This window comes from Macaca thibetana, chromosome 14 (assembly GCF_024542745.1).
Source record: "Macaca thibetana thibetana isolate TM-01 chromosome 14, ASM2454274v1, whole genome shotgun sequence".
NCBI lineage: Eukaryota > Metazoa > Chordata > Mammalia > Primates > Cercopithecidae > Macaca > Macaca thibetana.
The window spans coordinates 45,642,858-45,664,928 of NC_065591.1; the positions used below are offsets into that span (position 1 = coordinate 45,642,858).

General features: G+C 43.3%; 1 protein-coding gene across 9 annotated transcripts in view; it reads right to left on the bottom strand.

Annotated features, from left to right (window-relative positions):
- NAV2 (neuron navigator 2) overlaps positions 1 to 22,071 on the bottom strand; it is a 766,628-nt gene that overhangs the window by 276,842 nt on the left and 467,715 nt on the right. For all 9 annotated transcript variants that reach the window (XR_007719073.1, XM_050755340.1, XM_050755338.1 and 6 more), the window contains 2 exons: positions 11,100 to 11,217; positions 1,252 to 1,304 (listed from right to left, as the gene is read on the bottom strand). Coding sequence is in view for 8 of the 9 variants with exons in the window: in XM_050755340.1 (XP_050611297.1) it covers positions 1,252 to 1,304; positions 11,100 to 11,217 (171 nt within the window). In the remaining variant the exon portion in view is untranslated. The remainder of the gene's footprint in view (positions 1 to 1,251; positions 1,305 to 11,099; positions 11,218 to 22,071) is intronic.

A 22,071-nucleotide genomic window follows, 5' to 3' on the forward strand; every position in this document is an offset into this window, starting at 1 on the left:
TGCAGCAAAAATAGCAGCCCAGTTTTTCCAAAAGTCAAAGTAGCCATGAGATGTCAGCCTGGGGACTTTCCTATGTAAGGAGTGGTTGGTCTTTGGATCAAAAAGAAAGAAAACCTTCAGTGGAACAACAACAACAAAAACTTTTTCAGAATATAAACTGGAAAATGACTCCCCTTCCATACATACACTGACATCTTTATTAAAAAAATGTTTTTGTGCACGAAAAACAAAGCCAGCTGAAAAGGCTGCCTGTTTGCCCAAGTCATTGGGATAACAATTCAGAAAACTAAACAGTAAACCCAAGGAATGCCAATCATTTTGGTTTATTCTGATATGAGACCTATCAAACTGTGCCTACTCAAAGGAGGTAGGATGGGGTTAGAGAAGCAAATTATGCCTTTTTTTTTTTTTTTTTTTTTAGATTTCTGGAAGCGAATGTCCAGCAAAAAATAGTTGTCCTTAAGTTGCCACCTTCATGTTTTAAATAGGTTATTAGTGTTATCTTAACAGACACTGAAAACATACATTTTTTTTGTAAATATTCATGCTTGAAATGTGTTTTGAAGTGAAAAACTAAGTTGATGTTTTCTGAACTCAACAATAACCATAAATTTTAATTCAAAGATTATGTGCAGGACATGCAATAAGAAAAAGAACAGATTTTTAAAAGATTAGTTTTGGGGGTTATGTATAAAGCTTTAATATCAGAGCTTAAATGCATCATGCCAGAGAGAATATCACTTGCAAAGGTTATGTTGAAAAGCTTCAGATGTGACTGCACATTTCACATTTCCTGTCACAGTTCTGATTTCACATCATTCTAACCTTTAAAGGCAATCTGACCACATGCTCCAGTTTCTGATTAGTAAGATACCATCACCTCATCCATGCCTCAGCTCCACACACAAACACATATTGATGTGGGTCTTTGAGGAAGCAGAACGAGTCATAACATTTCAAGTACTAAACATGTATATGTTTGTACCAGTTCTGCATAATTTGTGTCTAAGAGCAAGGACAATATTTCACTTTAACTGTCTCACAATCTACATAAAAATCACAGCCATTTTTCAATAAATGCCAACAAATGTCAGAAAAGCAGAACACGGCTATTTGGAAATAGCTGTGAGTTTATTAATATAATCCCCTGGAGTAAAGCATCTGGTATGAATGTTTTCAAGATGGCCAATATCATTTAGAGGCAGGGCTTACTGACAGAACTCAAACATTTGCTACCTATGCACCACTTACCATTTGGGATCTGTTCTTCGGACAGCCATTGATGTCTTCAATCTTTTCATTTGCTGAAAAAGGAAACACAAGTCAGAAAAATAAATCACCAGAGAGACACTTTCAGTAGTGATGTTCAGGACACTTGAGGCAACCAAGTCCTAAGGCCCATACCAGGGTTTGTCCAGTCAGTGCAGGCATGTGAAATACTGAGACACATCTAGCAAGCTTCAGGACTTACTCATCGAGCTGCCGTCCTCCAGGGACAGCTGGGGCAAGGTCGTCATCTAAAACAGAGACAACTGCATCGATGACAATCTTGGAGTGATGGGGCATCGTGGAAATGCTTGGAGACTGGGAAAGAGAGTGAGCTGTGATTGTACTTTAGGCTCTTGGAAAGGCAAACACAACTGTCACAAAAGACAGAATAGTTCAGAGTGGATCAGTCCAGCTACAACTCAGCTCCCAGGGACAAAAGCCACAAATGAAAGCATCTCACTCCATCTTTGGCCAGACTAATATTGCTTTTGTTTGTCCTAATAACTATTCCCACAGCAGTGGCAAATGGGGAAAATGAGAAAGTGAGACTTTATCACTTTCTCACTATGTGACTTGACTAATGCCACACAGTAAGTCCAAATTACATCAAGGGACACACATGTGTGAAGTCGTATCACCCAGCTACTCAGAGAAGTGATAAAAAAAAAAGGCTGCATGGCATTCACAGGAAATCAAGTACTAATACAAAGGAGGATTGGCCCAGCTTCCCAGGGTGAATGCAGTTCGTCATAAGTATGGAGGAGTCCCTGGCACGACACAGTCCAAGATATCTATGGAGAGACTGTGTTTGAGAATACAGCAGCACAAGAAGGTCAGTAAGCATAGTGGTTAGAGCACTGGCTTTGGAGGCAAAGATATGTTAGCGTGAATTCCAGCTGCAGAGTTTTTTAGCGTGTGACATCAGGCATGTCACTCAACCTCTTTGGGTCACAGTTGCCTCATCTGTAAAACACAGTTACTACTACCTGCTTCACCAGAGAAGCAATGAGAATTAGATGATGTCAGTAAAATGCTCAGCATGGTGCCCAACACGTAGTAAGTATTTTCTAAATGGTAGAATCATTAACCCAGTAATATGTATTATACTCAGGCCTCTGTTCTCACAGCACCCTGTACCTGTCTCTGTTTTGTTCTTAATCATCCAGGACATAACTCCTCCTTTTCTTGTTTCCCCCAACTATGCTGTGAGACCCTGGCAGACGTGTATAGTTTATGTTTCACATCTGTATCCTTAGAGCTTAATAACTGCTCACAAAATTGAATTCCCCAAATAAAATCATGTCATATTTTAATAAATATGATACCTAAAACTTCCATGAAGAGAAAAGCCACTGGAAACTGTCTAAAAAAGATAATAGAATAACAGTGTCCCAAGCCTCCAAGATTTTAGAAATCTGAACCATTATCTCAAATTGAATTTATTTTTTCTCTACTATTTCTATCTTGAGAGAAAAGTGAAAATTAAGAAGCAAGCGAGTGGCAGAAAATTGTTTAAAAATCTGATCACCATAAAACAGACTGGCTAGTGTATATTCAGTCTAATCTACACCTTTTTTTAGAACTTGCCAGAAGTAATAGATGTTAAGGTTTATGACCCACCTGGGAAAATCCCAATCTTCAGAGATCTAATTGCATTTTCTCAACTCCTCTTAATATAAGAACACTAGGATAGGCATTGTAGAAAGCCTTGCTCCCAAAAGAGGTGCCATGAAAACCACAAACAAGGCGACCACTGAATGGAATCACTTATGGGTGTTTGTTCTTCTGTTTATTAGAAAATATAATGAGCCAGAATATATCACTAGCATGTAAACTTCATAAGAACAGAGATTCTTATGTGCTTCGTTTCCTACCATCACCTCAGAGCTTAGCACAGTGTCTGGCACACAGGAGCCACACAATAAATACTTGTTGAATGGAACTAAGAAATAAGTCTTTGAATATCTCAATGAATCAAGAAATCTTGATTCTTGAGCATTGAGATGAATCAAGAATAGCTGCCTATTTTCAGGCAGCTATCCTTCCACTTGTAATACAGATGTACATACTAAAGACCAAAAAAACCAAACACTTGACAAATGGCACTCTTTCATACATGGGAAATTATGGCAGGCATGAGCTCTGACCTTGGATTTTGACACTCAGCACTGGAAAGAATAAATATGCGGCTTTTGAGAATCAAGGCCAATCAAGGTGTCTTCCAACTGGATACTTGTGATGGCCAAAGTCATAAGTCATTGGATTCTGATCAATACTTACTTCAGCATTAGGCCATTAGAGCTCATTACAGTAAAGAATGGATAACTGTGATCCTAAGAAGTCATTTGGGACATTTTAAAGATTCTTTATATGCCACCTGAATAATGAAACCAAAGGGCTTGGTCTAATTTCTCTTCTAATTCCTTTTCATGGTCTGTCACCTAAACCCAGTCAGGTGCTCTTTGAATTTAAATATCATGGCTCTTACAAGCATAATACTTCCATTTTACAAAAGTCAAAATAAACTGATGGGGTAGAGCCTAATTACAACCACTGTAAAGAGTATATGGGAAGAGATGAATCAAATGACTAATCCAATCTCAAAATAAATAATTAATAAAACTACAAAACGAGTTTTGGGCCTCCTAGTTTCCAGTTTCATATACTTGAAACACTTCTCCTTTACTTAAATTCCCAGGAATTCCTATGGTTGTCATAAATAATTAGAGTGCTAATAGCAGCTCTGATTCTGCTGGTAAGAAGGAAGAGCTTGGTCTTCGAAGCTGAATTTATTAACTCAGGGCAAGGGGTCCTTGGCAGCATCCCAAAAGCAGATAATCAAAGAAACAAAGGCACTTATCCCCAAAGTCCTCATCTGTGATTAAAACTGGCATCTTTAAGTGCCAATAGTAATTTATTTATCCCAGCGTATTCAAGACTTTCTTTGCCCCACTAATGCAGTAACCTGCCTGCATGCAAAGTGACAAGTTAGTGACTGGAAAGCATCAGTGCACTTTTAAAATAAGAACAGTGGCATCAAGCTTATTACTTTTCAAAAGACTTCATTAAAGGATTCAGAGCATTTCAGTATAGCTTGTGCATCAATGCACTTACCATCCCTGGCAGTTAACAATCCTGCCAATGGGAAGAGACAAAAACTGGCTCCCCAGAAAGGCAAATGACTTACCCAGGGTCACATAATGGTAGTAGAATATCAGCAGAAAGAAGGGATAGTCCTACATGTTGTCTGAATTTCCTGGTTGTATGCAGAGGCAGCCCAAATGGTGGTGGAAAAGAAGCTGCTATCAGGTCTTCCCACTTCTAAGAAGAAATTCTCTCTCTCCCTTTGCTCCCCTTTTCTCCAATCCTCCTTTGTTCATCTTTTCCTTCCTCTCTCAACTCTTATCCATTTTTCTCCTACCCCTTCTCTCTCCCTCCCTGCTCCCCTTGCTCCAAACTCTTCTGGCATCCTCCCTGAGTGACAGCAACGTAAGCAAAGGAGGGAGGCCTGTCTCTCTCTTGATTCATGCTGTTTATCCTGGCCTCATAAACCTTCTTAATAATTTACAGAGATGCCACTGTGATGGGCTGGCAGGCAATTGTCAACTTGGGGAAGCTCATGACTCAAGAAGATAATCACACTAACAAGAGGCTGAACACACAGATCCAACCTTAGCCACCAAAGGAAGGCTCCTAAAGAGCAGTAGCAAAAGGCCCACTTTCTGCCTTACGGAAGATGATGGCGGAAAAGTCCCAAACAATCCCACTATCTAGGAGGCCCAGCTCCAAGGGTGTCTGGGATAGATGAAGACTTAAGAACAGGGCATGTAAAAAGCATTTAAGGCCAGGCTTGTGGCTCACACCTATAATCCCAGCACTTTGGGAGGCCGAGGCAGGCAGATCACTTGAGACCAGGAGTTCCAGACCAGCCTAGCCAATATGGCAAAACCCTATCTCTACTAAAAACACAAAAAGTAGCCAGGCATGGTGGTGCATGCCTGTAATCCCAACTACTTGGGAGGCTGAGGTGGGAGAATTGCTTGAACCCAGGAGGCGGAGGCCTCAGTGAGCCGAGATCATACCACTGCACTCCAGCCTGGGTGACAGAGTGAGACTGTCTCAAAATAAAACAAAAACAAAAAACATTTAAGATTTTCCTTGAAGTTACGCATCTGATGTCCCTTCCCAGCCTGAAAAATCAACTCTTCAACCACCAGCCCTTGTTCTTAGGCTAAAGCCCAGAATTTGTTGCCTTATACCTGGTGGCCCTGCCCAACTTTGCCTTGCTGGCCCTCTGGCTCTCCTCTCTACACACTATTTTCTCTGCTGGGAATGCCCTCCCTGACTGCTTTGCCTGTCTCACTCTTAATAAAGTCTGAAGTCTTGGCTTATAGGCAAGCTCCTTGAGGAACCTTTCTGTGATTGCCACCTTCCCACCATCCCCACTCCGTCCCAGATCGGGTCTTAGCACCCGACCCATGATGGAGTGGGTCCTTAACCATGCCATCATCACTACACTCCTCCCGGGCCTAGAAAGGGGCTGTCTCTTAAAAGGCACAATCTTGCTGCCTGCAAATTTTGATGGGCCTTGATTTAGATGTTTTCTTTTGAACTTTTCATTTTGATATAACTTCAAACTTACAGAAAAGTTACAGGAATAGTATAGAGAATTCTCATATACCTGATCCATTCTCCTTTCCTTTCTCCCTCTCCTACCCTCCCCCTCTTTATCTGTAAGGCACACATATCTTTCTTCTGAGTCATTTCAGAGTAAGCCACGTGGATCATGCACTTTGCTTCTTATGCTTAGTGTTTATTTCCAAAGAACTAGGATATTGTCTTCCATGGTACAGCTATAAATTCTGACAATTTAACATTGATTTAATTCCAACATTCCAGTTTTGCCAATTGACTAAAAAATGTCCTTTAGACCATGTTATTGCCCTGCACAGGATGCAGTTCAGGATTATATAGTGCTTTTAGTTGTCACATCTCTTTAGTCTCCTTCATCCTGGAACAGTTTCTCAGCCTTTGTCTTCCACAGCATTCACATTTTTGAACAATATGGCCCAGTTTTTTTTTTTTTTTAATAGAATGTTCCACAATTTGGGTTTGTCTGAGATTCCTCATGATTAGTTTCAGGTTTTCCATCCCTGACTGGAATACAACGTAAGTGATGCTGTGTTCTTCTCAGGGTATGACCTCAGGAAGCACATGACGTCCATCTGTCTCTCACCAGTGATGTAATTTTCATCACCTAGTCATGATGTGACCTGGATACTCCAATTAGTACTTACTTTGTTTCCCCTTGCAGCTAATAAGCAATCAATAGAGAGATATTTTGAGACTATGCAAAAATCCTGCTCCTCCTCAAATTTTCCCTTCTAGATTTCAGCATCTGTTGATGATTCTTGCCTTAACTCCCATCTACCAGATGGTTGCAACTCCCTCTACCTTTATCAGTCAGCGTTCTCCTGTAGAGTCCAGCCCTCTCTTCTCCTCCATCGATAGATCTATTTTTAAATGTATCTATTTATTATTATAGGCGTGTGGATTCCTATTTTATTTAGTGGCTATAATCCACTGTTGTCCTCAATTGATTTTGATGCTCACACTGTCCCCAGATTGGATTGTTCTTTGTAGCCCTACAGGGAAGAGACACTACCAAGGGGAGGACTTAATAAAAGAAGAGCTGCTGTGGTCTGAATGTTTGTGTCCTCCCAAAATTCTCTATTCAGGTTTAATCCCTAACGTAATGGTGTTTGGAGATGGGGCCTTTGGGAAATAATTAGGTCATGAGGGTAAAGATCTCATGAACAGGATTAGTTCCCTTATAAAACAGGCCCAAGAGAGCTTGATCATGCCTTCCTTCCATGTGAAAAGATGGCTGTCTGCAAATGAGGAAGTGGGCCCTCCCAAGACACAGAATCTGCCAGCACCTTGACCTTTGACTTCCAGCCTCCAGAATCATAAGAAATAAATGTCTTTTGTTTATATGCCACTCAGTCTAGTATTTTGTTATAGCAGCCTGAATCTCAGACAAGAGCTTTTGAAGGATTCCAACTCTCCACCATTAGAACTAGTGCCTGAAAAAGTAGTAAGCTGCCCATCACAGGAAGTAATTAATAGAGGTTGTTGACTACTTTTTACAGAAGCAATTCATTCATCAGATTGGGGCTTTTAAAGGCCCCTTCCAAACCTGACAGTTGAGAGCTGTGGCAGATCCCTAGAAAGTAGAACGGTGTGATATAGAATTCAGAGGAATGTTTAGGGGAGTACTAAATGCTGACAAGGGGAGGCCAGGCGTGGTGGCTCACGCCTGCAATCCCAGCACTCTGGGAGGCCGAGACGGGTGGATCATGATGTCAGGAGATCGAGACCATCCTGGTTAACATGGTGAAACCCCGTCTCTACTAAAAATACAAAAAAATTAGCCGGGCATGGTGGCGGGCACCTGTAGTCCCAGCTACTCGGGAGGCTGAGGCAGGAGAACGGTGTGAACCAAAGAGGCAGAGCTTGCAGTGAGCCGAGATCACGCCACTGCACTCCAGCCTGGGCGGCTGAGCGAGACTCTGTCTCAAAAAAAAAAAAAAAAAAAAAAAGAAAGAATGAGTAGGAGCTTGCCAGTCAAAGAACAAGTGCAGCCACTAGAATTCTGTCCAGCATAAGATGAAAGTCACCAAGATTCCAATTCTGGGAAAATTTTTTGTAGATACATAGATATGGATCTCTCTCTCTACATATACATATATGTATATTAAATATGTGTACACATACAAATATATCTTTTTACATTTTCTTTTAATGGGTATGTATGGGGGAAAGCATGGACTTGAAAGGCAAAGTGTTCAAATGGCCAGTAGTTCAACATCCGAGTTAGAAGATGCTTCTCCCCCTCTTTCACCAGGAGACCTGCGTTCATAAGACAATCTAAGAGTAAATGCTCTGAGCTGGCTGATAGACAACTGAGGAAAGAAGTCACACAGGAGATGCCTATGATTGCTGTCTTCTCAATCCTCCTTTTAGTCTGTTCTCTACATATAGAGCAGAGTTTCCAAGCCCCAGCACAACCAGTCTGGCGAGAGAGTCACATGCTGATATCCAGCCTTACTTGAGGAGTCTCTGGACAGAGCGATCCTGTGCTTGAGGGTTTAGGGAAGCAATTTAGTGGCCTCAGTTGTGGCCTGAACAAGTGGTGCTAACTTGGGTCTCTGGAACTGCAAACCAGTACCCTAGGCCTAAAGACGCCACTATCTAGGGAAGTTCATCTCATCTGAATAGATTCAGGGAAGCATCCTCCTGAACAACGATAAAACTGCTAACTTACATTTTCATAGCACTATGTTTAGAAAATGCACAACATACATACTCCCATTTGCCTCTTCTGAGCCCAAGGCAGACATGACTAACCTATCACAATATACTGACACAGATATTGAGACCTCATCATCCTTCTATACATACCTTTCTAGGTAGCTGCTGCCAAGTGCTATCCAGGAACATGTCATAGATTTCAAATATATGTCATATTTGATACCTAACTTGAATTTCATAAGATGGCTATAAGATCAGACAAGACAAGTATGGATATCTGCATTTTAAAGATGGAGAAACAGGCAGCAGAGCTGATCCCACAATCAGGAGGAATGGAGCTGGAATGAATGCAAGACCTCTCAGTATGATCCTTTTTATACTCCCTCTCCTGCTGCCTGTGCCAAAACCTGGGAAGGTTTCAGGTAGAAAAACTCTCCACAGCTGCAAAACTCAGTCAAAGTAGGCCCACATGCATAATGTGATTCTGCTGATGTGGGCTTCAAAACCCAGTTCAGGTGCAAGTTGTATTTCCATGAAGACCCTACCAAAAAAAAATGGCACCCCTTCCTCTGAGGTTCTTGGCCTTCCACACATTTGTTCTTTATTCTTAGCAAGGAGTACAGTGCTGGAACATGTTGGTGCTCAATAAGTGGTTACTAAAGTGAAAGAGGACAAAGCCCTGCACTAAGTTCAGCATCTCTGGAGTAAAAAGTGATATAATATAGTAGAACAAAGAACAGAAGCGTTAGAAGCAGACTGGCTGGGTTAGAATTCCCACGGAAACTAGTCAGGTGACTTTGGACTACTAAGCCTCACTGGGCCTCAATTTCTGCATCTGTAAAATGGAGAGAACACCACTTACTTCAAAAGGGTTTTGAGAAAATGAGAGAAATTTTTAAAGAGCTTTGGACAATAATGATGAAGAGTAGGAGGAAGAGGAAGAATTGGAAAAAGGAATGTGGCAGGCAGACTTTACAGAGACCCCCAATGATGCCTGCACTTTGGTATTCATGCCCTTGTATCATCCCATCCCCTTTGAGTGTAGGGACCTGTGACTTGCTTCTAACCAACAGACTATGGCAAAGCTGATAAGATGCCATTCCCACAATTATGTTAGGTTAGGTAAGATTCTACCTTGTTAGCAGACTTGTTTCAGAAGCTTTCTCCCATGCTGGCATTGAGGAAGCAAGCAGATATTGGGAGGCCTATGTGGCAAGGAGCTGAGAGCAGCTTCTAGGAGGTGATGGTGGCCTCCAGCTGACAGCCACCAAGAAGCCAGGACCCACAGTCTTATAATTGCAAGAAAATTAGTTCTGCCAACAAACTGAGTGAACATAGAAGCAAACCCTTCCCCAGTCAAGCCTCCAGATGAGAATGCAACCCTGGGCAACAGCTTGGCTGAAGCCTTGCAGAGGCACCCAGCTAAGTTATGCCCAGAGTTCTGATGCACAAAAGCTGTGAGATATAAATACGTGTTGTTTTAAGTGGCTAAGTTTGCGATAATTTGTTATACAGCAACAGAAAACTAATACAGGGAGAGGAGGAAAAAGGAGAAGAGGAGAATCAATGGTGGGTAGTCTTAAGAAATAAATAATAAGACAGCAGGGAAAACAAACTCCTTTCTCTTTGAATGGCAGCAGTAGTCCAAATGTTTCAGCTAAGGCCAACCTTCTGTGTTTTCAGGTACATATTCCACCGATTTAAGCAGAGCTCCAACTATGAAAGACTACTTCTCACACTTGAAGGGTAAGCAACTTTTCAACAACAACACGCCAGAGAGGCTGGGCCCTGTCCTCTCCTTGCATCTTCTCCCTTAGTCAAGGCTACCAGCGACAATAATCAGGCTAATGCTGTCCAATTGACCTCCAAGCCTCCTCAATCTGCTGTGGGCTCTCAGGCAGGCCCACGGGGTGGTTGCCTTAAAGCCCAAGGCAGAGCTGTGGCCAGTATCCACCCACATGCCTTCACTGGAGGAACTCTCTCCTCCCAGCACATGGCCAAGGCATGAAAAATTCCACTGCTCAAGTTCCCGTCCCCTAGTATTAACCAGGACCATCTAACCCTCTCTGGAGTCTTAGCCTTTGATTTGTCAGACCCAAGTAGAGTTGGCAAGATTAAACCAGCCCCATGTTACTTTTTTTTTGGGAAATATTTCCAGAGTAATCCACAAAAGTACCATACAAAGGGGGAAATGAGAGAACCAGAAAGATAATGGGAGGCAAGAAGTGGGGCAGAACACCTCTTCCCCAAACCACCAGCATTTCCCTCTGGCCTTGGCCAGCCTTTCTTCTAAGAGAATCAAGATGATATTTCTGTGTATGTGACCTTAACAGGAAAAGCATAAAATCAATGCTGGTACTCACACAACCTGAGTCAAAACACGAATCAAATAAATTGTCAAGACGTGAGACAGAAAGCTGCCTTCTGAGAGATTTCAGTGTTCTGTTCCCCTCACCCCAGCCTTTTGGGATGGCTCCACTGTAACTCATTACCCACAAGGTAAAATCTGCTCTTACCCACAACCTGGATAATCTGGGCCAGGAGGACGCCATCTGTCACATCTTGCTGGAGATCCTTGATGAGACGCTTGTGGCCAGATTTGGCTAGATAATGATTGGCCCAGTCTGTGTAGATCTGCAAGAAAAGCAAATAGGCAACTTTAGGAAGCCAGTCGGATCCCCTCTCAGAATCTGAGACAGCTGCTCGGGCCGGCACAGTGGCCACTGTCCCTTTGGCAAGCTTTCAGGGCCAGCCAGCACCATTAAAATTCAGTGCATTGTGCTGATCACGCATTCAGCTAACCATAGCTGGGCCTTAGCCTATTGAGAGAACTGCCGTCAAGATTCAGGGAAAAACTAAAGAAAGCTTCAAAACATGCAGAGGCCTGAATGAGACAGGGGACACAGAACTAAACAGTCTGCTCCAGACGGCTTTGAGAGGCTGCAGCTTTGAGAGGCTGCGACTCTAGATGCAAGCAAAGTCTCCCCCACCCCTTCCCATCTTTTTCTCTTTATTGAGAAAACGTATGGGGAGGTTACCACCCAACAGGCATCTCTTAATGGGCCATTTCAGGGTAAGGAGGGCTATTGAGCTATTCTGAGTTCTCAGGAGCCTGGGTCCCTTGAAAAGAAGCCAAGTATGAAAACAGAGCCCCTTCAATTACTCTTGTGTGAGTGAAGTTATTTATGGCCTCACAATAATCTCAAATTTAATCGGTTTAATTTAAAAGCCAGGCATCATTTTCACTGTTGGGATTCTGTGAACAAAACCCAGCAAATTCCAACATATTTAAACACAACACTGTTGTGTGCAGCATTTTAGAAGGCAAAGACTGGCTGACCCATGGAATCAGGAGAGCAGACCCCCTTGGGGAACATATCTGACCTGCTCTTCCTGGTCACAGAATGGTCAGGACAGAAGAATATTTTCTTTCCAAACAGGCCAACAAGCACAAGAAAACTCTTGCCTGAAAATTTTCTCCCCAACCATCAAAGCCAAAAACAAACAAAACAAAAAACCTTCTCACTGATTTTGAGTGCCAAGTTCCATGCATGGATTTGTGAGTTTGCAGAAGAGTGTATACATGAACACATAGGCCTTAGGGTATCAGCACCTCTTTTTTTTCAGAGGGATAGGAACAAATGACTGGAAAAAAGAGAATGTCCTGCCTCAACTGGTTAGTAGCAACAGGCTCAAGTACTAATCCCATGATGTCTCCACCAAAATGAAGGTGATCATTCTACCTCAACCAGTAGGCCTGCTCTGAGGATCCATGTGACTCCCAGAGCAGCATATGGTCTTATCTTCACCCTCCATCCTGTTCTTCCACATGCCTTTCCCAGTGTAATCTCACACAATGGTCATGGCCCCCTCCCCCAACACTCCTGGAATGGGAACAGGAGCCGGGGTCAGGTTTGCCAAGCAGAGACCTTCTAAGGAGGCAGCATCTCTGGCTACTCCACCTGGGGACCATGAGGGCCTCATAACAGGAAGGGATGAGGTGGAGCTGCATCATCTGGTTCATGAAGAGATGACAGCTGTAGCACCTGTCCACCACCCACCCACCTAGAAGCTCTGTCTTCCACTGCAGAGGCACACCCACGGTGTACTTCTATTTCACAACACAGTCCAAGGATCCAATCCTTAAATCCATGCTAGTCTCCTTCCCTGTGACTCTCCAGTTGTCAGAGACCAACAACCCAGTAAAGCAAGAGTATTTTCAATTTTATAAGCACAAAGAAAGCTCAGGAAGTAGACCATCACCTTTGTAATGACAATGGCCAACTTGAAATTTGAAATGTAAAAGATCATTAAAGAAAATTATTAAGAGGGAGAGAGGAAGGAAAATAAACATTAAAAGGAAAAGAGGCAGACATGGGTTCCAGTCCTGGTTCTGTAGGCTCCACAACAGTAGGGATTTGGGTCTGTTTTGTTTAATGACGTATGCCAAGTATCTAAAAGAGCACATTTGAAAGCGTGCCTTATGCAGAGAAGGAGCTTAATAAATCCACCTAACATACAGTGCCTACTACACGCCAGGCACTGACATAAACATTTTACACACGTTAACTCACTCAATCCTCATTCTATGTGGCAGAGGTTATTATTGTGTTCACTTTTCAGAATAGAAAACTGAAGAGCAGAAAGGTAAATAACCTGTCCAAGGTCACAAGTGGCACAGCCAGAATTTGAGCCCAGGCTAACCTATTTTATAATCCTTTCAACATTCTACAATGCCTCCCTGAATACAAATATGAATGTTAATTGAGTTATTTATCCCTTCCGTGGCATCCTCCTACTGACTCTAGGTTCATGCCTCTATTATGTTCTCAGTGAAAGAATTTATTTTATTTCTTCCCAAGACAGAGTCTCATTCTGTCGCCCAGGCTGGAGTGCAGTGGCATGATCTCAGCTCACAGCAACCCCTGCCTCCCAGGTCCAAGCAATTCTCCTGCCTCAGCCTCCCAAGTAACTGGGATTACAGGTGCATGCCACCACGCCTGGCTAATTTTTGTATTTTTAGTAGAGATGGGGTTTCACCATGTTGGCCAGGCTGGTCTCTAACTCCTGGCCTCGTGATCTGCTCATCTCAGCCTCCCAAAGTGCTAGGATTACAGGTGTGAGCCACCGTGCCCGGTCCCAGATTTTAAAAGTAATCAAAACCCAAACCTAGATAATTTCCTTGCTATCTGAATGCCTTTGGATAAGTGACTCTACTTTTCTGGGTTTCAGTTTACTCACCTGTAAAATGAGTACAATAAGGCCTGCTTCAGAAGGTTGATGTGAAGACTCAGAGTGGCACTGTATGGAAGTGCCTGGCCTGACCCACATGGGGGCTCAGGAAGTGAAGGCAACTGGGGAGAAGGGCAATAAAGAGGCATGGTCTGGAATTGACAGAGTTGCTTTAATCTTAGTTTCTATGCTACCAATTCCCTCTGAGCCCTCTGGCCTAAGTGTTGTCATTTGCAAGATAATAATACCTACATCATTGGTATTATGAAGATGAAATGGGCTCATATATACAAAGGTCACAGAATCCGGCACATTCTAAGTGTTCAGTAAATAAGAGTTAATAATAAAAAATTTTATTAACAGCTTCATGAAATGGGCCATAACAAAATCAGTCACAACCTCCACCCTGAATCTCCAGGATACAAATGACTCAAAGATTTCTTCCCCTTCTCACAGCCAAATTTCAAGAGTCTGGAACATCCCCTACCTGGAATCACAAAGTATGGCAGAGTGTAAAAGAAAAACAAGTCAGAAACTGGCCAGGCTGGTATATAAAGCAAGTCTTCCTTCCTTAACTAGGGGATGCACCACACTGCTCTCTCAAACCCCAGAGGGATTTCCTCAGCTACGTGGGAGGCACCATGAAGTTTAAAGTCATGTGCATCTAAAACATCAGCTGAGTGAGACGTGAACATCAACAAGGGCACAGCTGAATGGGATGAGATGCCGGTGCCTCAACTCATCCCTTCTTAGATGATTAAGGTTCTTTAAAGTAGACGTACTGTCTCTACAACTCGGCTTCTTTGTGAGTTTGCATAACCCAGCAAGAAGCCGAGGTTAAACTTATTTTAACAAGTACACATACACACACACTGCGATTGCAGAGCCATGGTGAGGCCACACAAGTATCAGGTACACTCACAAGAACCTCTACAGGATAGAGTGGTTCGAAACAGCTCTGCCAAAGTAAACTTATCATTCTGAAACAAGAGCTCTTCTCTCAACTTTAATTTACCTACACACCAATGCCAAATGAACTTTCATAGGGCACAGCTCTAATCTAATTGTCTGTTCAAAAAATCATCAGTGGCTCCCCACTTCCCACTGAATTAAAGGGACACTCTTCACTCTTGAGTCAAGGCAGACTTATCATCCGTCTGTTCTACCCCAGAATGTCCTCCAACCTTTGAAGGGGAGGCAGCGTGTGTGGAAGAATGGAGCCTTTGGTATCTGACCTAGTCAAGCGGGCCCTTGGCCCCGGGCAATGTTAGTTTCTACTAATCTTTCTGTTCTTCGGTTTTATCCTCCATAAAACAGGGATTACATCAAGCATATTAAAAGGCAGGGGCTGGCAAACTGCAACCCAGGCCAATTCTAGCTGACCACCTATGTATGTAAACAAATAGGTGGTCAACAATCTCGGGACAGGTATCAGGACACAGACTCATCCATTTGTGGTCTCTGGTTGCTTTCTTGCTACAAAGCAAAGCTAAGCAGTTGTGACCGAGAGACCTGTGGCCCACAAAACCTCAACTACTGACTTCCAGCTCTTCACAGAAAGTCTGCCAGTCTATAAGGACCAAATGAGATGATACATTTACACATACCACATGCTCAGTAGTAATAATACAATAACCCTCAGGAAAACCAGACACGCCCCACACTTCCCTCTCTCTGAACTCAGCCTATCCCCTCGGCCCAGGTACCTCTGTTGCTTGAGGCCGTCTAGTCCAGCTCAATTCTAATGCCCATCCCCCATCAAGTCCCTCTTAATTTCCTCACCCAAACCTCAGCTGCCTGTGATATAGCAGATGTAGATAACGTGTATGCTGGCACCACCTTTCCACTCCCACTTGCCCATCTCTGCACTCCTGGTAGTGCCTCACAGGGGCTGGCCCACGGCAGGAGGCTAGTAAGTGGTTGCCAGGTAGAGCTGAACATGGAGGAAAAGGGCAAATCTTGGGAAACTGATTACACTTGAGACTTACATAATGTGGGCTCTCAGCAAATCCTCCAACCAGAATCTCTTTATTGATTAAAAAGAGCAGGGAGCAGGGAAAATAAATCACTCCATAGCTCAGGCTCATTAATCAGAAACCATTTAACAAGGATCATTAATTATCTGGAGTTTCCCCTCCCTTCCCTCCCTGTCCCCAGCTCTCAACTTTTTGAAGTGAATCATAAGAAAACACCTAGATTTATTTTTTAAATCAGTGTTCATGGGCCATGCTAATCACAGACATAAATTCAGCCCCATCTCCTTCACTTGCTGTTTCAGTAGCTCATGCAAGGAAAATCATTCTTCCAAGGGGTACCCTTGAAAAATAAACTTATAATTTCTTTAGTCATCAAAGATAGATTTCATCACGTCCAGCAATTCAGCAAAAATGGAGCAATGTGTGTTTTGAGTAAGGGCTCAAGATTTTGAGTAAGGGCGTAAAGCATGTAGGCTTCCTGTCTAAGCCTCAGCTATCCAGAACTGTTTTCTCCAAAGCCTTTCATTCCCTAAGATGATGGAAAATTGAGGGCTGCTGTTGCTTTTTCCCCAGGAGCCCATTGATTCTTCATCCTGGTTTGCCCCCAGGTGGATAGCTGCGAAGTTTCAGTAGAAACTGGTAGGACAAAGAACCAGCAAAGAACAGCAGGAAATAACAAAACCACCATCCCCATCCCCAATTCCAATCCTAAATCATCGAGTCATTCCAAGAGAAAGGCTCTAGGATCCTTTGACACTAGTACCCAAGAAGGAATCCAGCCATCCTCTTGCTCCAATCACTCCATCTCGCAGAGGTAACCCTCTGCCCATCCCTTCTAATCAGAAACTCAGTGCTCCAGAACTGCTGTGTGAGGGAGAGAAGCTGCTGTCAAAGGCTTGACAAGATAAAAGGGGAAGGAAAGCTTAGACAGCTAAACAGTGAATTCATTTTGATTCACTTTATTACCCCTGACAGAATTTCAAGGAGTGCGTCATTTGTTTGCTTATAACTCCACATCATTCCACATCAAACAGGCTGAAATCCAAAAGGGAACATTTTGACAGATCAATTCAAGTAAAGAACCCAGTCATTAGTTGTAATAACAAAAACTGATAATAATTGTACCATGTTAAACCAAAGGGGATAATAACACTGCTAAGTTTATACTGCAATTAGCCCTGAAATGAAGCAAGATAGCACTAAAAAACCCAAGAAAAATTCTGCAAAACAACTGCACTGAAAGTGCTAGAATGGAGCCTTAGCAACCAAACTATAAATGCAGATGGATATGCCAGGCAGCCTGATGGATCCAGAGGCAGATGGCATCAGTTTAGCAGCTCCAGAAGAAACAGAGCAAACTGTATTTCTTAGAAGGAAATGCCAATGTGGAGACTAATGATTAAAGAAAATCAGTCGTTTAGCATCTGAGGCATTTCCAGTGGATTAATTGTAAGGGGAATGCTACTGTTTGGCCCCAATTCAAGAAGCCTCACTCTAGACTTTGGTAATGTCATCAATATAATGCAATCTTTTTTATTTTTTATTTTTATTTTTATTTTTTGAGACAGAGTCTGACTCTGTCTCCCAGGCTGGAGTACAGGTGTGCAATCTTGGCTCACTGCAACCTCCATCTCCCGGGTTCAAGTGATTCTCCTGCCACAGCTTCCCAAGTAGCTGGGATTAAAGGTGTGCACCACCACGCCCAGCTAAATTTTGTATTTTTAATAGAGACAGGGTTTCACCATGTTGGCCTGTCTGGTCTCAAACTCCTGGCCTCAAGTGATCTGCCCACCTCGGCCTCCCAAAAGTGCTGGGATTACAGGCATGAGCCAACACACCTAGCCAACACAATGTCATTTCTAAGACTGAGCAGTCTGTAGTTAAATGGTGTAGTTCTGAATGCTCTGGAGTATGAAAATGATTTTGCAACAATAGTAGCATGTTCATCCTGTCCTTGAACACCACAAAGAATGTCACTGTTTATTTAATTGTTCACAATTTTAAGAAAATCGAAATGCACCATTTGTTATCAAGAGCAAAGCTGGTGACCCATTCATTTCTGCATCTGCAGCATCTAGCAAGGAGTATGATACCCACCCCACAGGTATCAGCCACATGTCCACATAACCTTTTAGCTGCATGGGGTGAGGAAACCAAAATTAGCTGGTGGCTTTTTCTACTTCCCTCTCTCTATAACGGTTTAGTGTATCCTTTTGATGTAGTTCCCACCTTGGGATTAAAAAACACTGCCTTACAATAGTCAAATAGGTGAAATGGTATCCCCAGCCCTACACACTGGAGAAACAGGTAGAGCACAGAGAAGCAAATCTTTTGCCCAAGGCTGTACAGCACAACAGGGGTTTCTGCTCCCCGGTTTCTCAGAAAAGTCCGGTTCTGCCCAATGTCCCCGCAGTGTCCCACATGCCCAACCTCTAGGGCAATGACCATCCTTCTATCCCCATCCTTGCCATCTTCTGATGTATTATTTGAGACATTTGTGGGCTTTCCACAACCACAAAATCATAAAGGCAAGTGTTTACAGTCTCAGGTGTGGGTGTGGATCAGGGTTGAACTCTGGCTTTGCCTTACAAGCTAGATGACCCTTGGGGAGTCATGTCTCTTCTGAACGTCAGTGTCCTTCTGAACTGGTGCAGTGGTGATATACAGTTGCTTTACAGATTAAATGAGATCATATAAGTGGTTAACTCAGTGTCTGGCACATAGTATGTAGCAAATAAACAACGATTATTAATATTCAAATGAATAACACTAAGTTTTGGAGGAATAAGTCATTCTAGATTGCCAAAGGTTCACACTTCTGAGAGCCACACATTTTAAACTATTCTGCTGGGATTTTTTTCCAAACAGATTATAATGATCCCTGATTTTTAATTAACACAATTGCGCTTTTTCTTTTGTCTTTTTAAAAATACTTTTAAGTTCTGGGGTACGTGTGCTGAACGTGCAGGTTTGTTACCTAGGTATACATGTGCCATGGTGGTTTGCTGCACCCATCAACCCGTCATCAACATTACGTATTTCTAATGTTATCCTGCCCCCCAGCCCCCAACAGGCCCCAGCCCCAGAGACATCACTATGAATGTTAGTGTTTTGATGTTTACATGGATATGTCCTTAGGACCTACTAAGTTGCTGGACCTTCCTTAAGAGACCCCAGAGTCTTTAGAAACTGTATAAGCTGCACACAGTGGTTCACACCTGTAATTCCAGCACTTTGGGAGGCTGAAGCAGTCAGACAGCTTGAGCCCAGGAGTTCAAGACCAACCTAGACAACATGGTGAAACCCTGTCTCTAGCTGGCTCACGCCTGTAATTCTAACACTTTGGGAGGCCAAGGTGGGCAGATCACCTGAGGTCAGGAGGTTGAGACCAGCCCGGCCAACATGGTGAAACCCCTTCTCTACTAAAAATACAAAAATTAGCCAGGCATGGTGGTAGGCACCTGTAGTCCCAGTTACTTGGGAGGCTGAGGCAGGAGAATCACTTGAAGCTGGGAGGCAGTGTTTGCAGTGAGCCAAGATCTCCCCACTGCACTCCAGCCTGGGTGACAAGAGTGAAACTCCATCTCAAAATAAAGTAAATTAGCCAAGTGTGGCAGCATGTGCCTGTGGTTCCATCTACTCAGGAGGCTGAGGCAGGAGGATCACTTCAGCCCAGGAGGTTAAGACTACAGTGAGCCGTGATCGCCGCCACACTCAACTTGAGTAACAGAGTGAGGCCCTGTCTCAAACAAACAAAACTCTGTATAAAGTAAGAGCACGTACTGTTTAAGCAAGAGCCACACTGGAACTTTTCCCTCAAGGAAAACACATAAGCAGAAGGATTTTGTGACACCCCTTTGAGCTGCTCCTAGGTAGAGCAGGGAGGGCTCTTTGGTTCTCAGCTGATCTTGAGCCAGGTAAGATTCCTAGAAAGCTGGGGTCCAGGAGCACTGAGATGTGAATGGGTTCTCTATTCCCCATTTGAGCATATGAGGAATTGTACTGCCAGCGCTTGCTCTTGACATACGTTTTGTAATATGGTTAACATGAACATTATACCAAGGGGTATAAATCGCTGTCTGGACCCAGAAGAAGGCAGCTGCAGGAGGGGAAGAGCCATCTGTCAGTTTCTTCACTTTTTATCTGCAGTAACCTACTTGTCTCCACAACCACCAAACAAACATAAACCTTAATACCTGCCCATGTGGAAGCCTTTGTTTCAAAGGGATAGTCACACAGAGCAAGTGACCAGCGAGAGTGGCACAGCTTCTCATTAATTAGGATTTTCATCTTTTTCCACATCCCGGGACTATCCCTACTCTTAACTTTGCCTCTGAATATCAAGTTAAGTAGCTTAGAGCTGCAAGTGTGCCTTGGTGCATGAAGTAAACATTGTCTGAGCATCTACCTGTGCAGGGGGCAATGCTTGCTCCAGTCTTATGTAGGATAATAACTACCATCTGCCAAATGTCTGTGGTGAAACAATTAAGAGAACACTTCTTAGAGTCAGATAATTTAGTTCCAAACATGCTCTAACCATTTCCTGATAGAGTAATTCTGGGCAAGTTACTAAAACTATCTGAGACTCAGTTTTCTCGTCTGTAAAATGGATCACCCATTCTGGTTACTGTGAGATTGAAATGAGATAATCTATCAATGCCTGGCACATGGCAAGGGCTCAACAGGTTAGCTGTGATTATAATTACCATGAAGATGATGCCATGCAATGTGAACACTTTACCAACAATGGATTCCTTCAGTTTCCAACCCACCTGTGAGGGAGATATTATTTTCCCCATCTTACAGATGAGGAAACTGAGGCTCAAAGAGGTAAAGTGACTTTCCCAATGTTACGTGACAAGTACTCAGGGTTTGAAAGCAATAACTGGCTCCTAATGATGCTACACTGTTACTGAGGGGCCCACACAGAAACCACTAGCCACAGAAGGTCAAGTGCTACAGCAGTGTGGAAAAAGCAGAGAGAGGGAAAGGCATATTGCATAATAACCATCACAGTGTTCCCCCTGTCCCTGGGAACAGGGCTGGCCACTTGTCACTCAGGGCTAACAGACCCAAGAGGGGAGCTGACACTTTCCCATGTCACCAAAGCACAAAGCAAACATAGTTTCACAACAATCTCACTGTAGCAAAAACAAAAATGCCAATATAACAGGAGTTAGCATTGCAGGACTATATCCAAGTAGGGAAACACTCAGGGGCAAAGTTCCCCAGTTCTTCCAGTCTGTGGTGTGCAAGGCTGGTCTGGGACCCCATGCAGCAGCAGACACTGGGTCATGCCTGGGAATGGCACCACAGCCACACAATGGTGGCATTGTCTGTTGGGAACATGAACAAGCCACAGGTGGGTGTGCACAGTACATCCAGAGGTTTTGAAACTATGCCTTAAAAGAAAAAATAAACCAGGCTGGTGAACGTGCTGGGAGGAACAGGTGATATTTTAAGGAAGAGGGTATAGGTGCCTGCTTCATCCACACGTCAGGATAACCCACACTCAGTACCTATAGTCTTCCTTTCTTGAACTGTTTCCTGGACAGGCAATGCCCCGTACCACATTTCACATGATAGAAAGTACTTTCCTATTCATTTCCTCATTTGATCACTACCCTCTATGTACTATGAAGTCTGTACTTCTCTGCCTACTGCGTGCCAGGTGTTTTGTACCTGTAATCTCATCTACATTCTCTCACTCACTGGAGTAACAGCTCCAATAGGCCAGGACGAAACATTCAGAGCAGTCCTTGTCACATAGTAGGTGTTCACTAAACAGCTGTTGAATGGATGATCAGCCCCATTTTACATACTGGAAAACAGGCTCTAGGAGGTTAAGGTGCACGGGATCACACAGCTAATAAAAGGTGAAGCTCCATCTGACTCAAGCTGACCAGCCTCACAGCTACCACCTCTCACCATGGCAAAATATGTCTCCAGGTCTCCCTAGAAACTCCCTGGAAAATCAAATAAGTCCAAATGAGGCTGAAAACTGGAATTCTTACTGGTCACTTCAGAACAAAATTGAGTCCCTTTCTACAGCACTTCCTCCCACCCTCTCCAACCTTAGAACCTAGATCTGAACAACTTTTAACCACAATGTCTACTAGCTGCCAGAAAGCCAAATGTCAGAGCCCCACTAGGAATTTTTCAAGTGTTTTTTTTTTTCATTCATTAGTTACTGACTAATTAGATGCATTCTCCTTCCAAGTGCTTCCTCTGGTATGATGGGAATCAGGCCCTTGCAGAAAGGCTTGGGAGCAGCTACAAG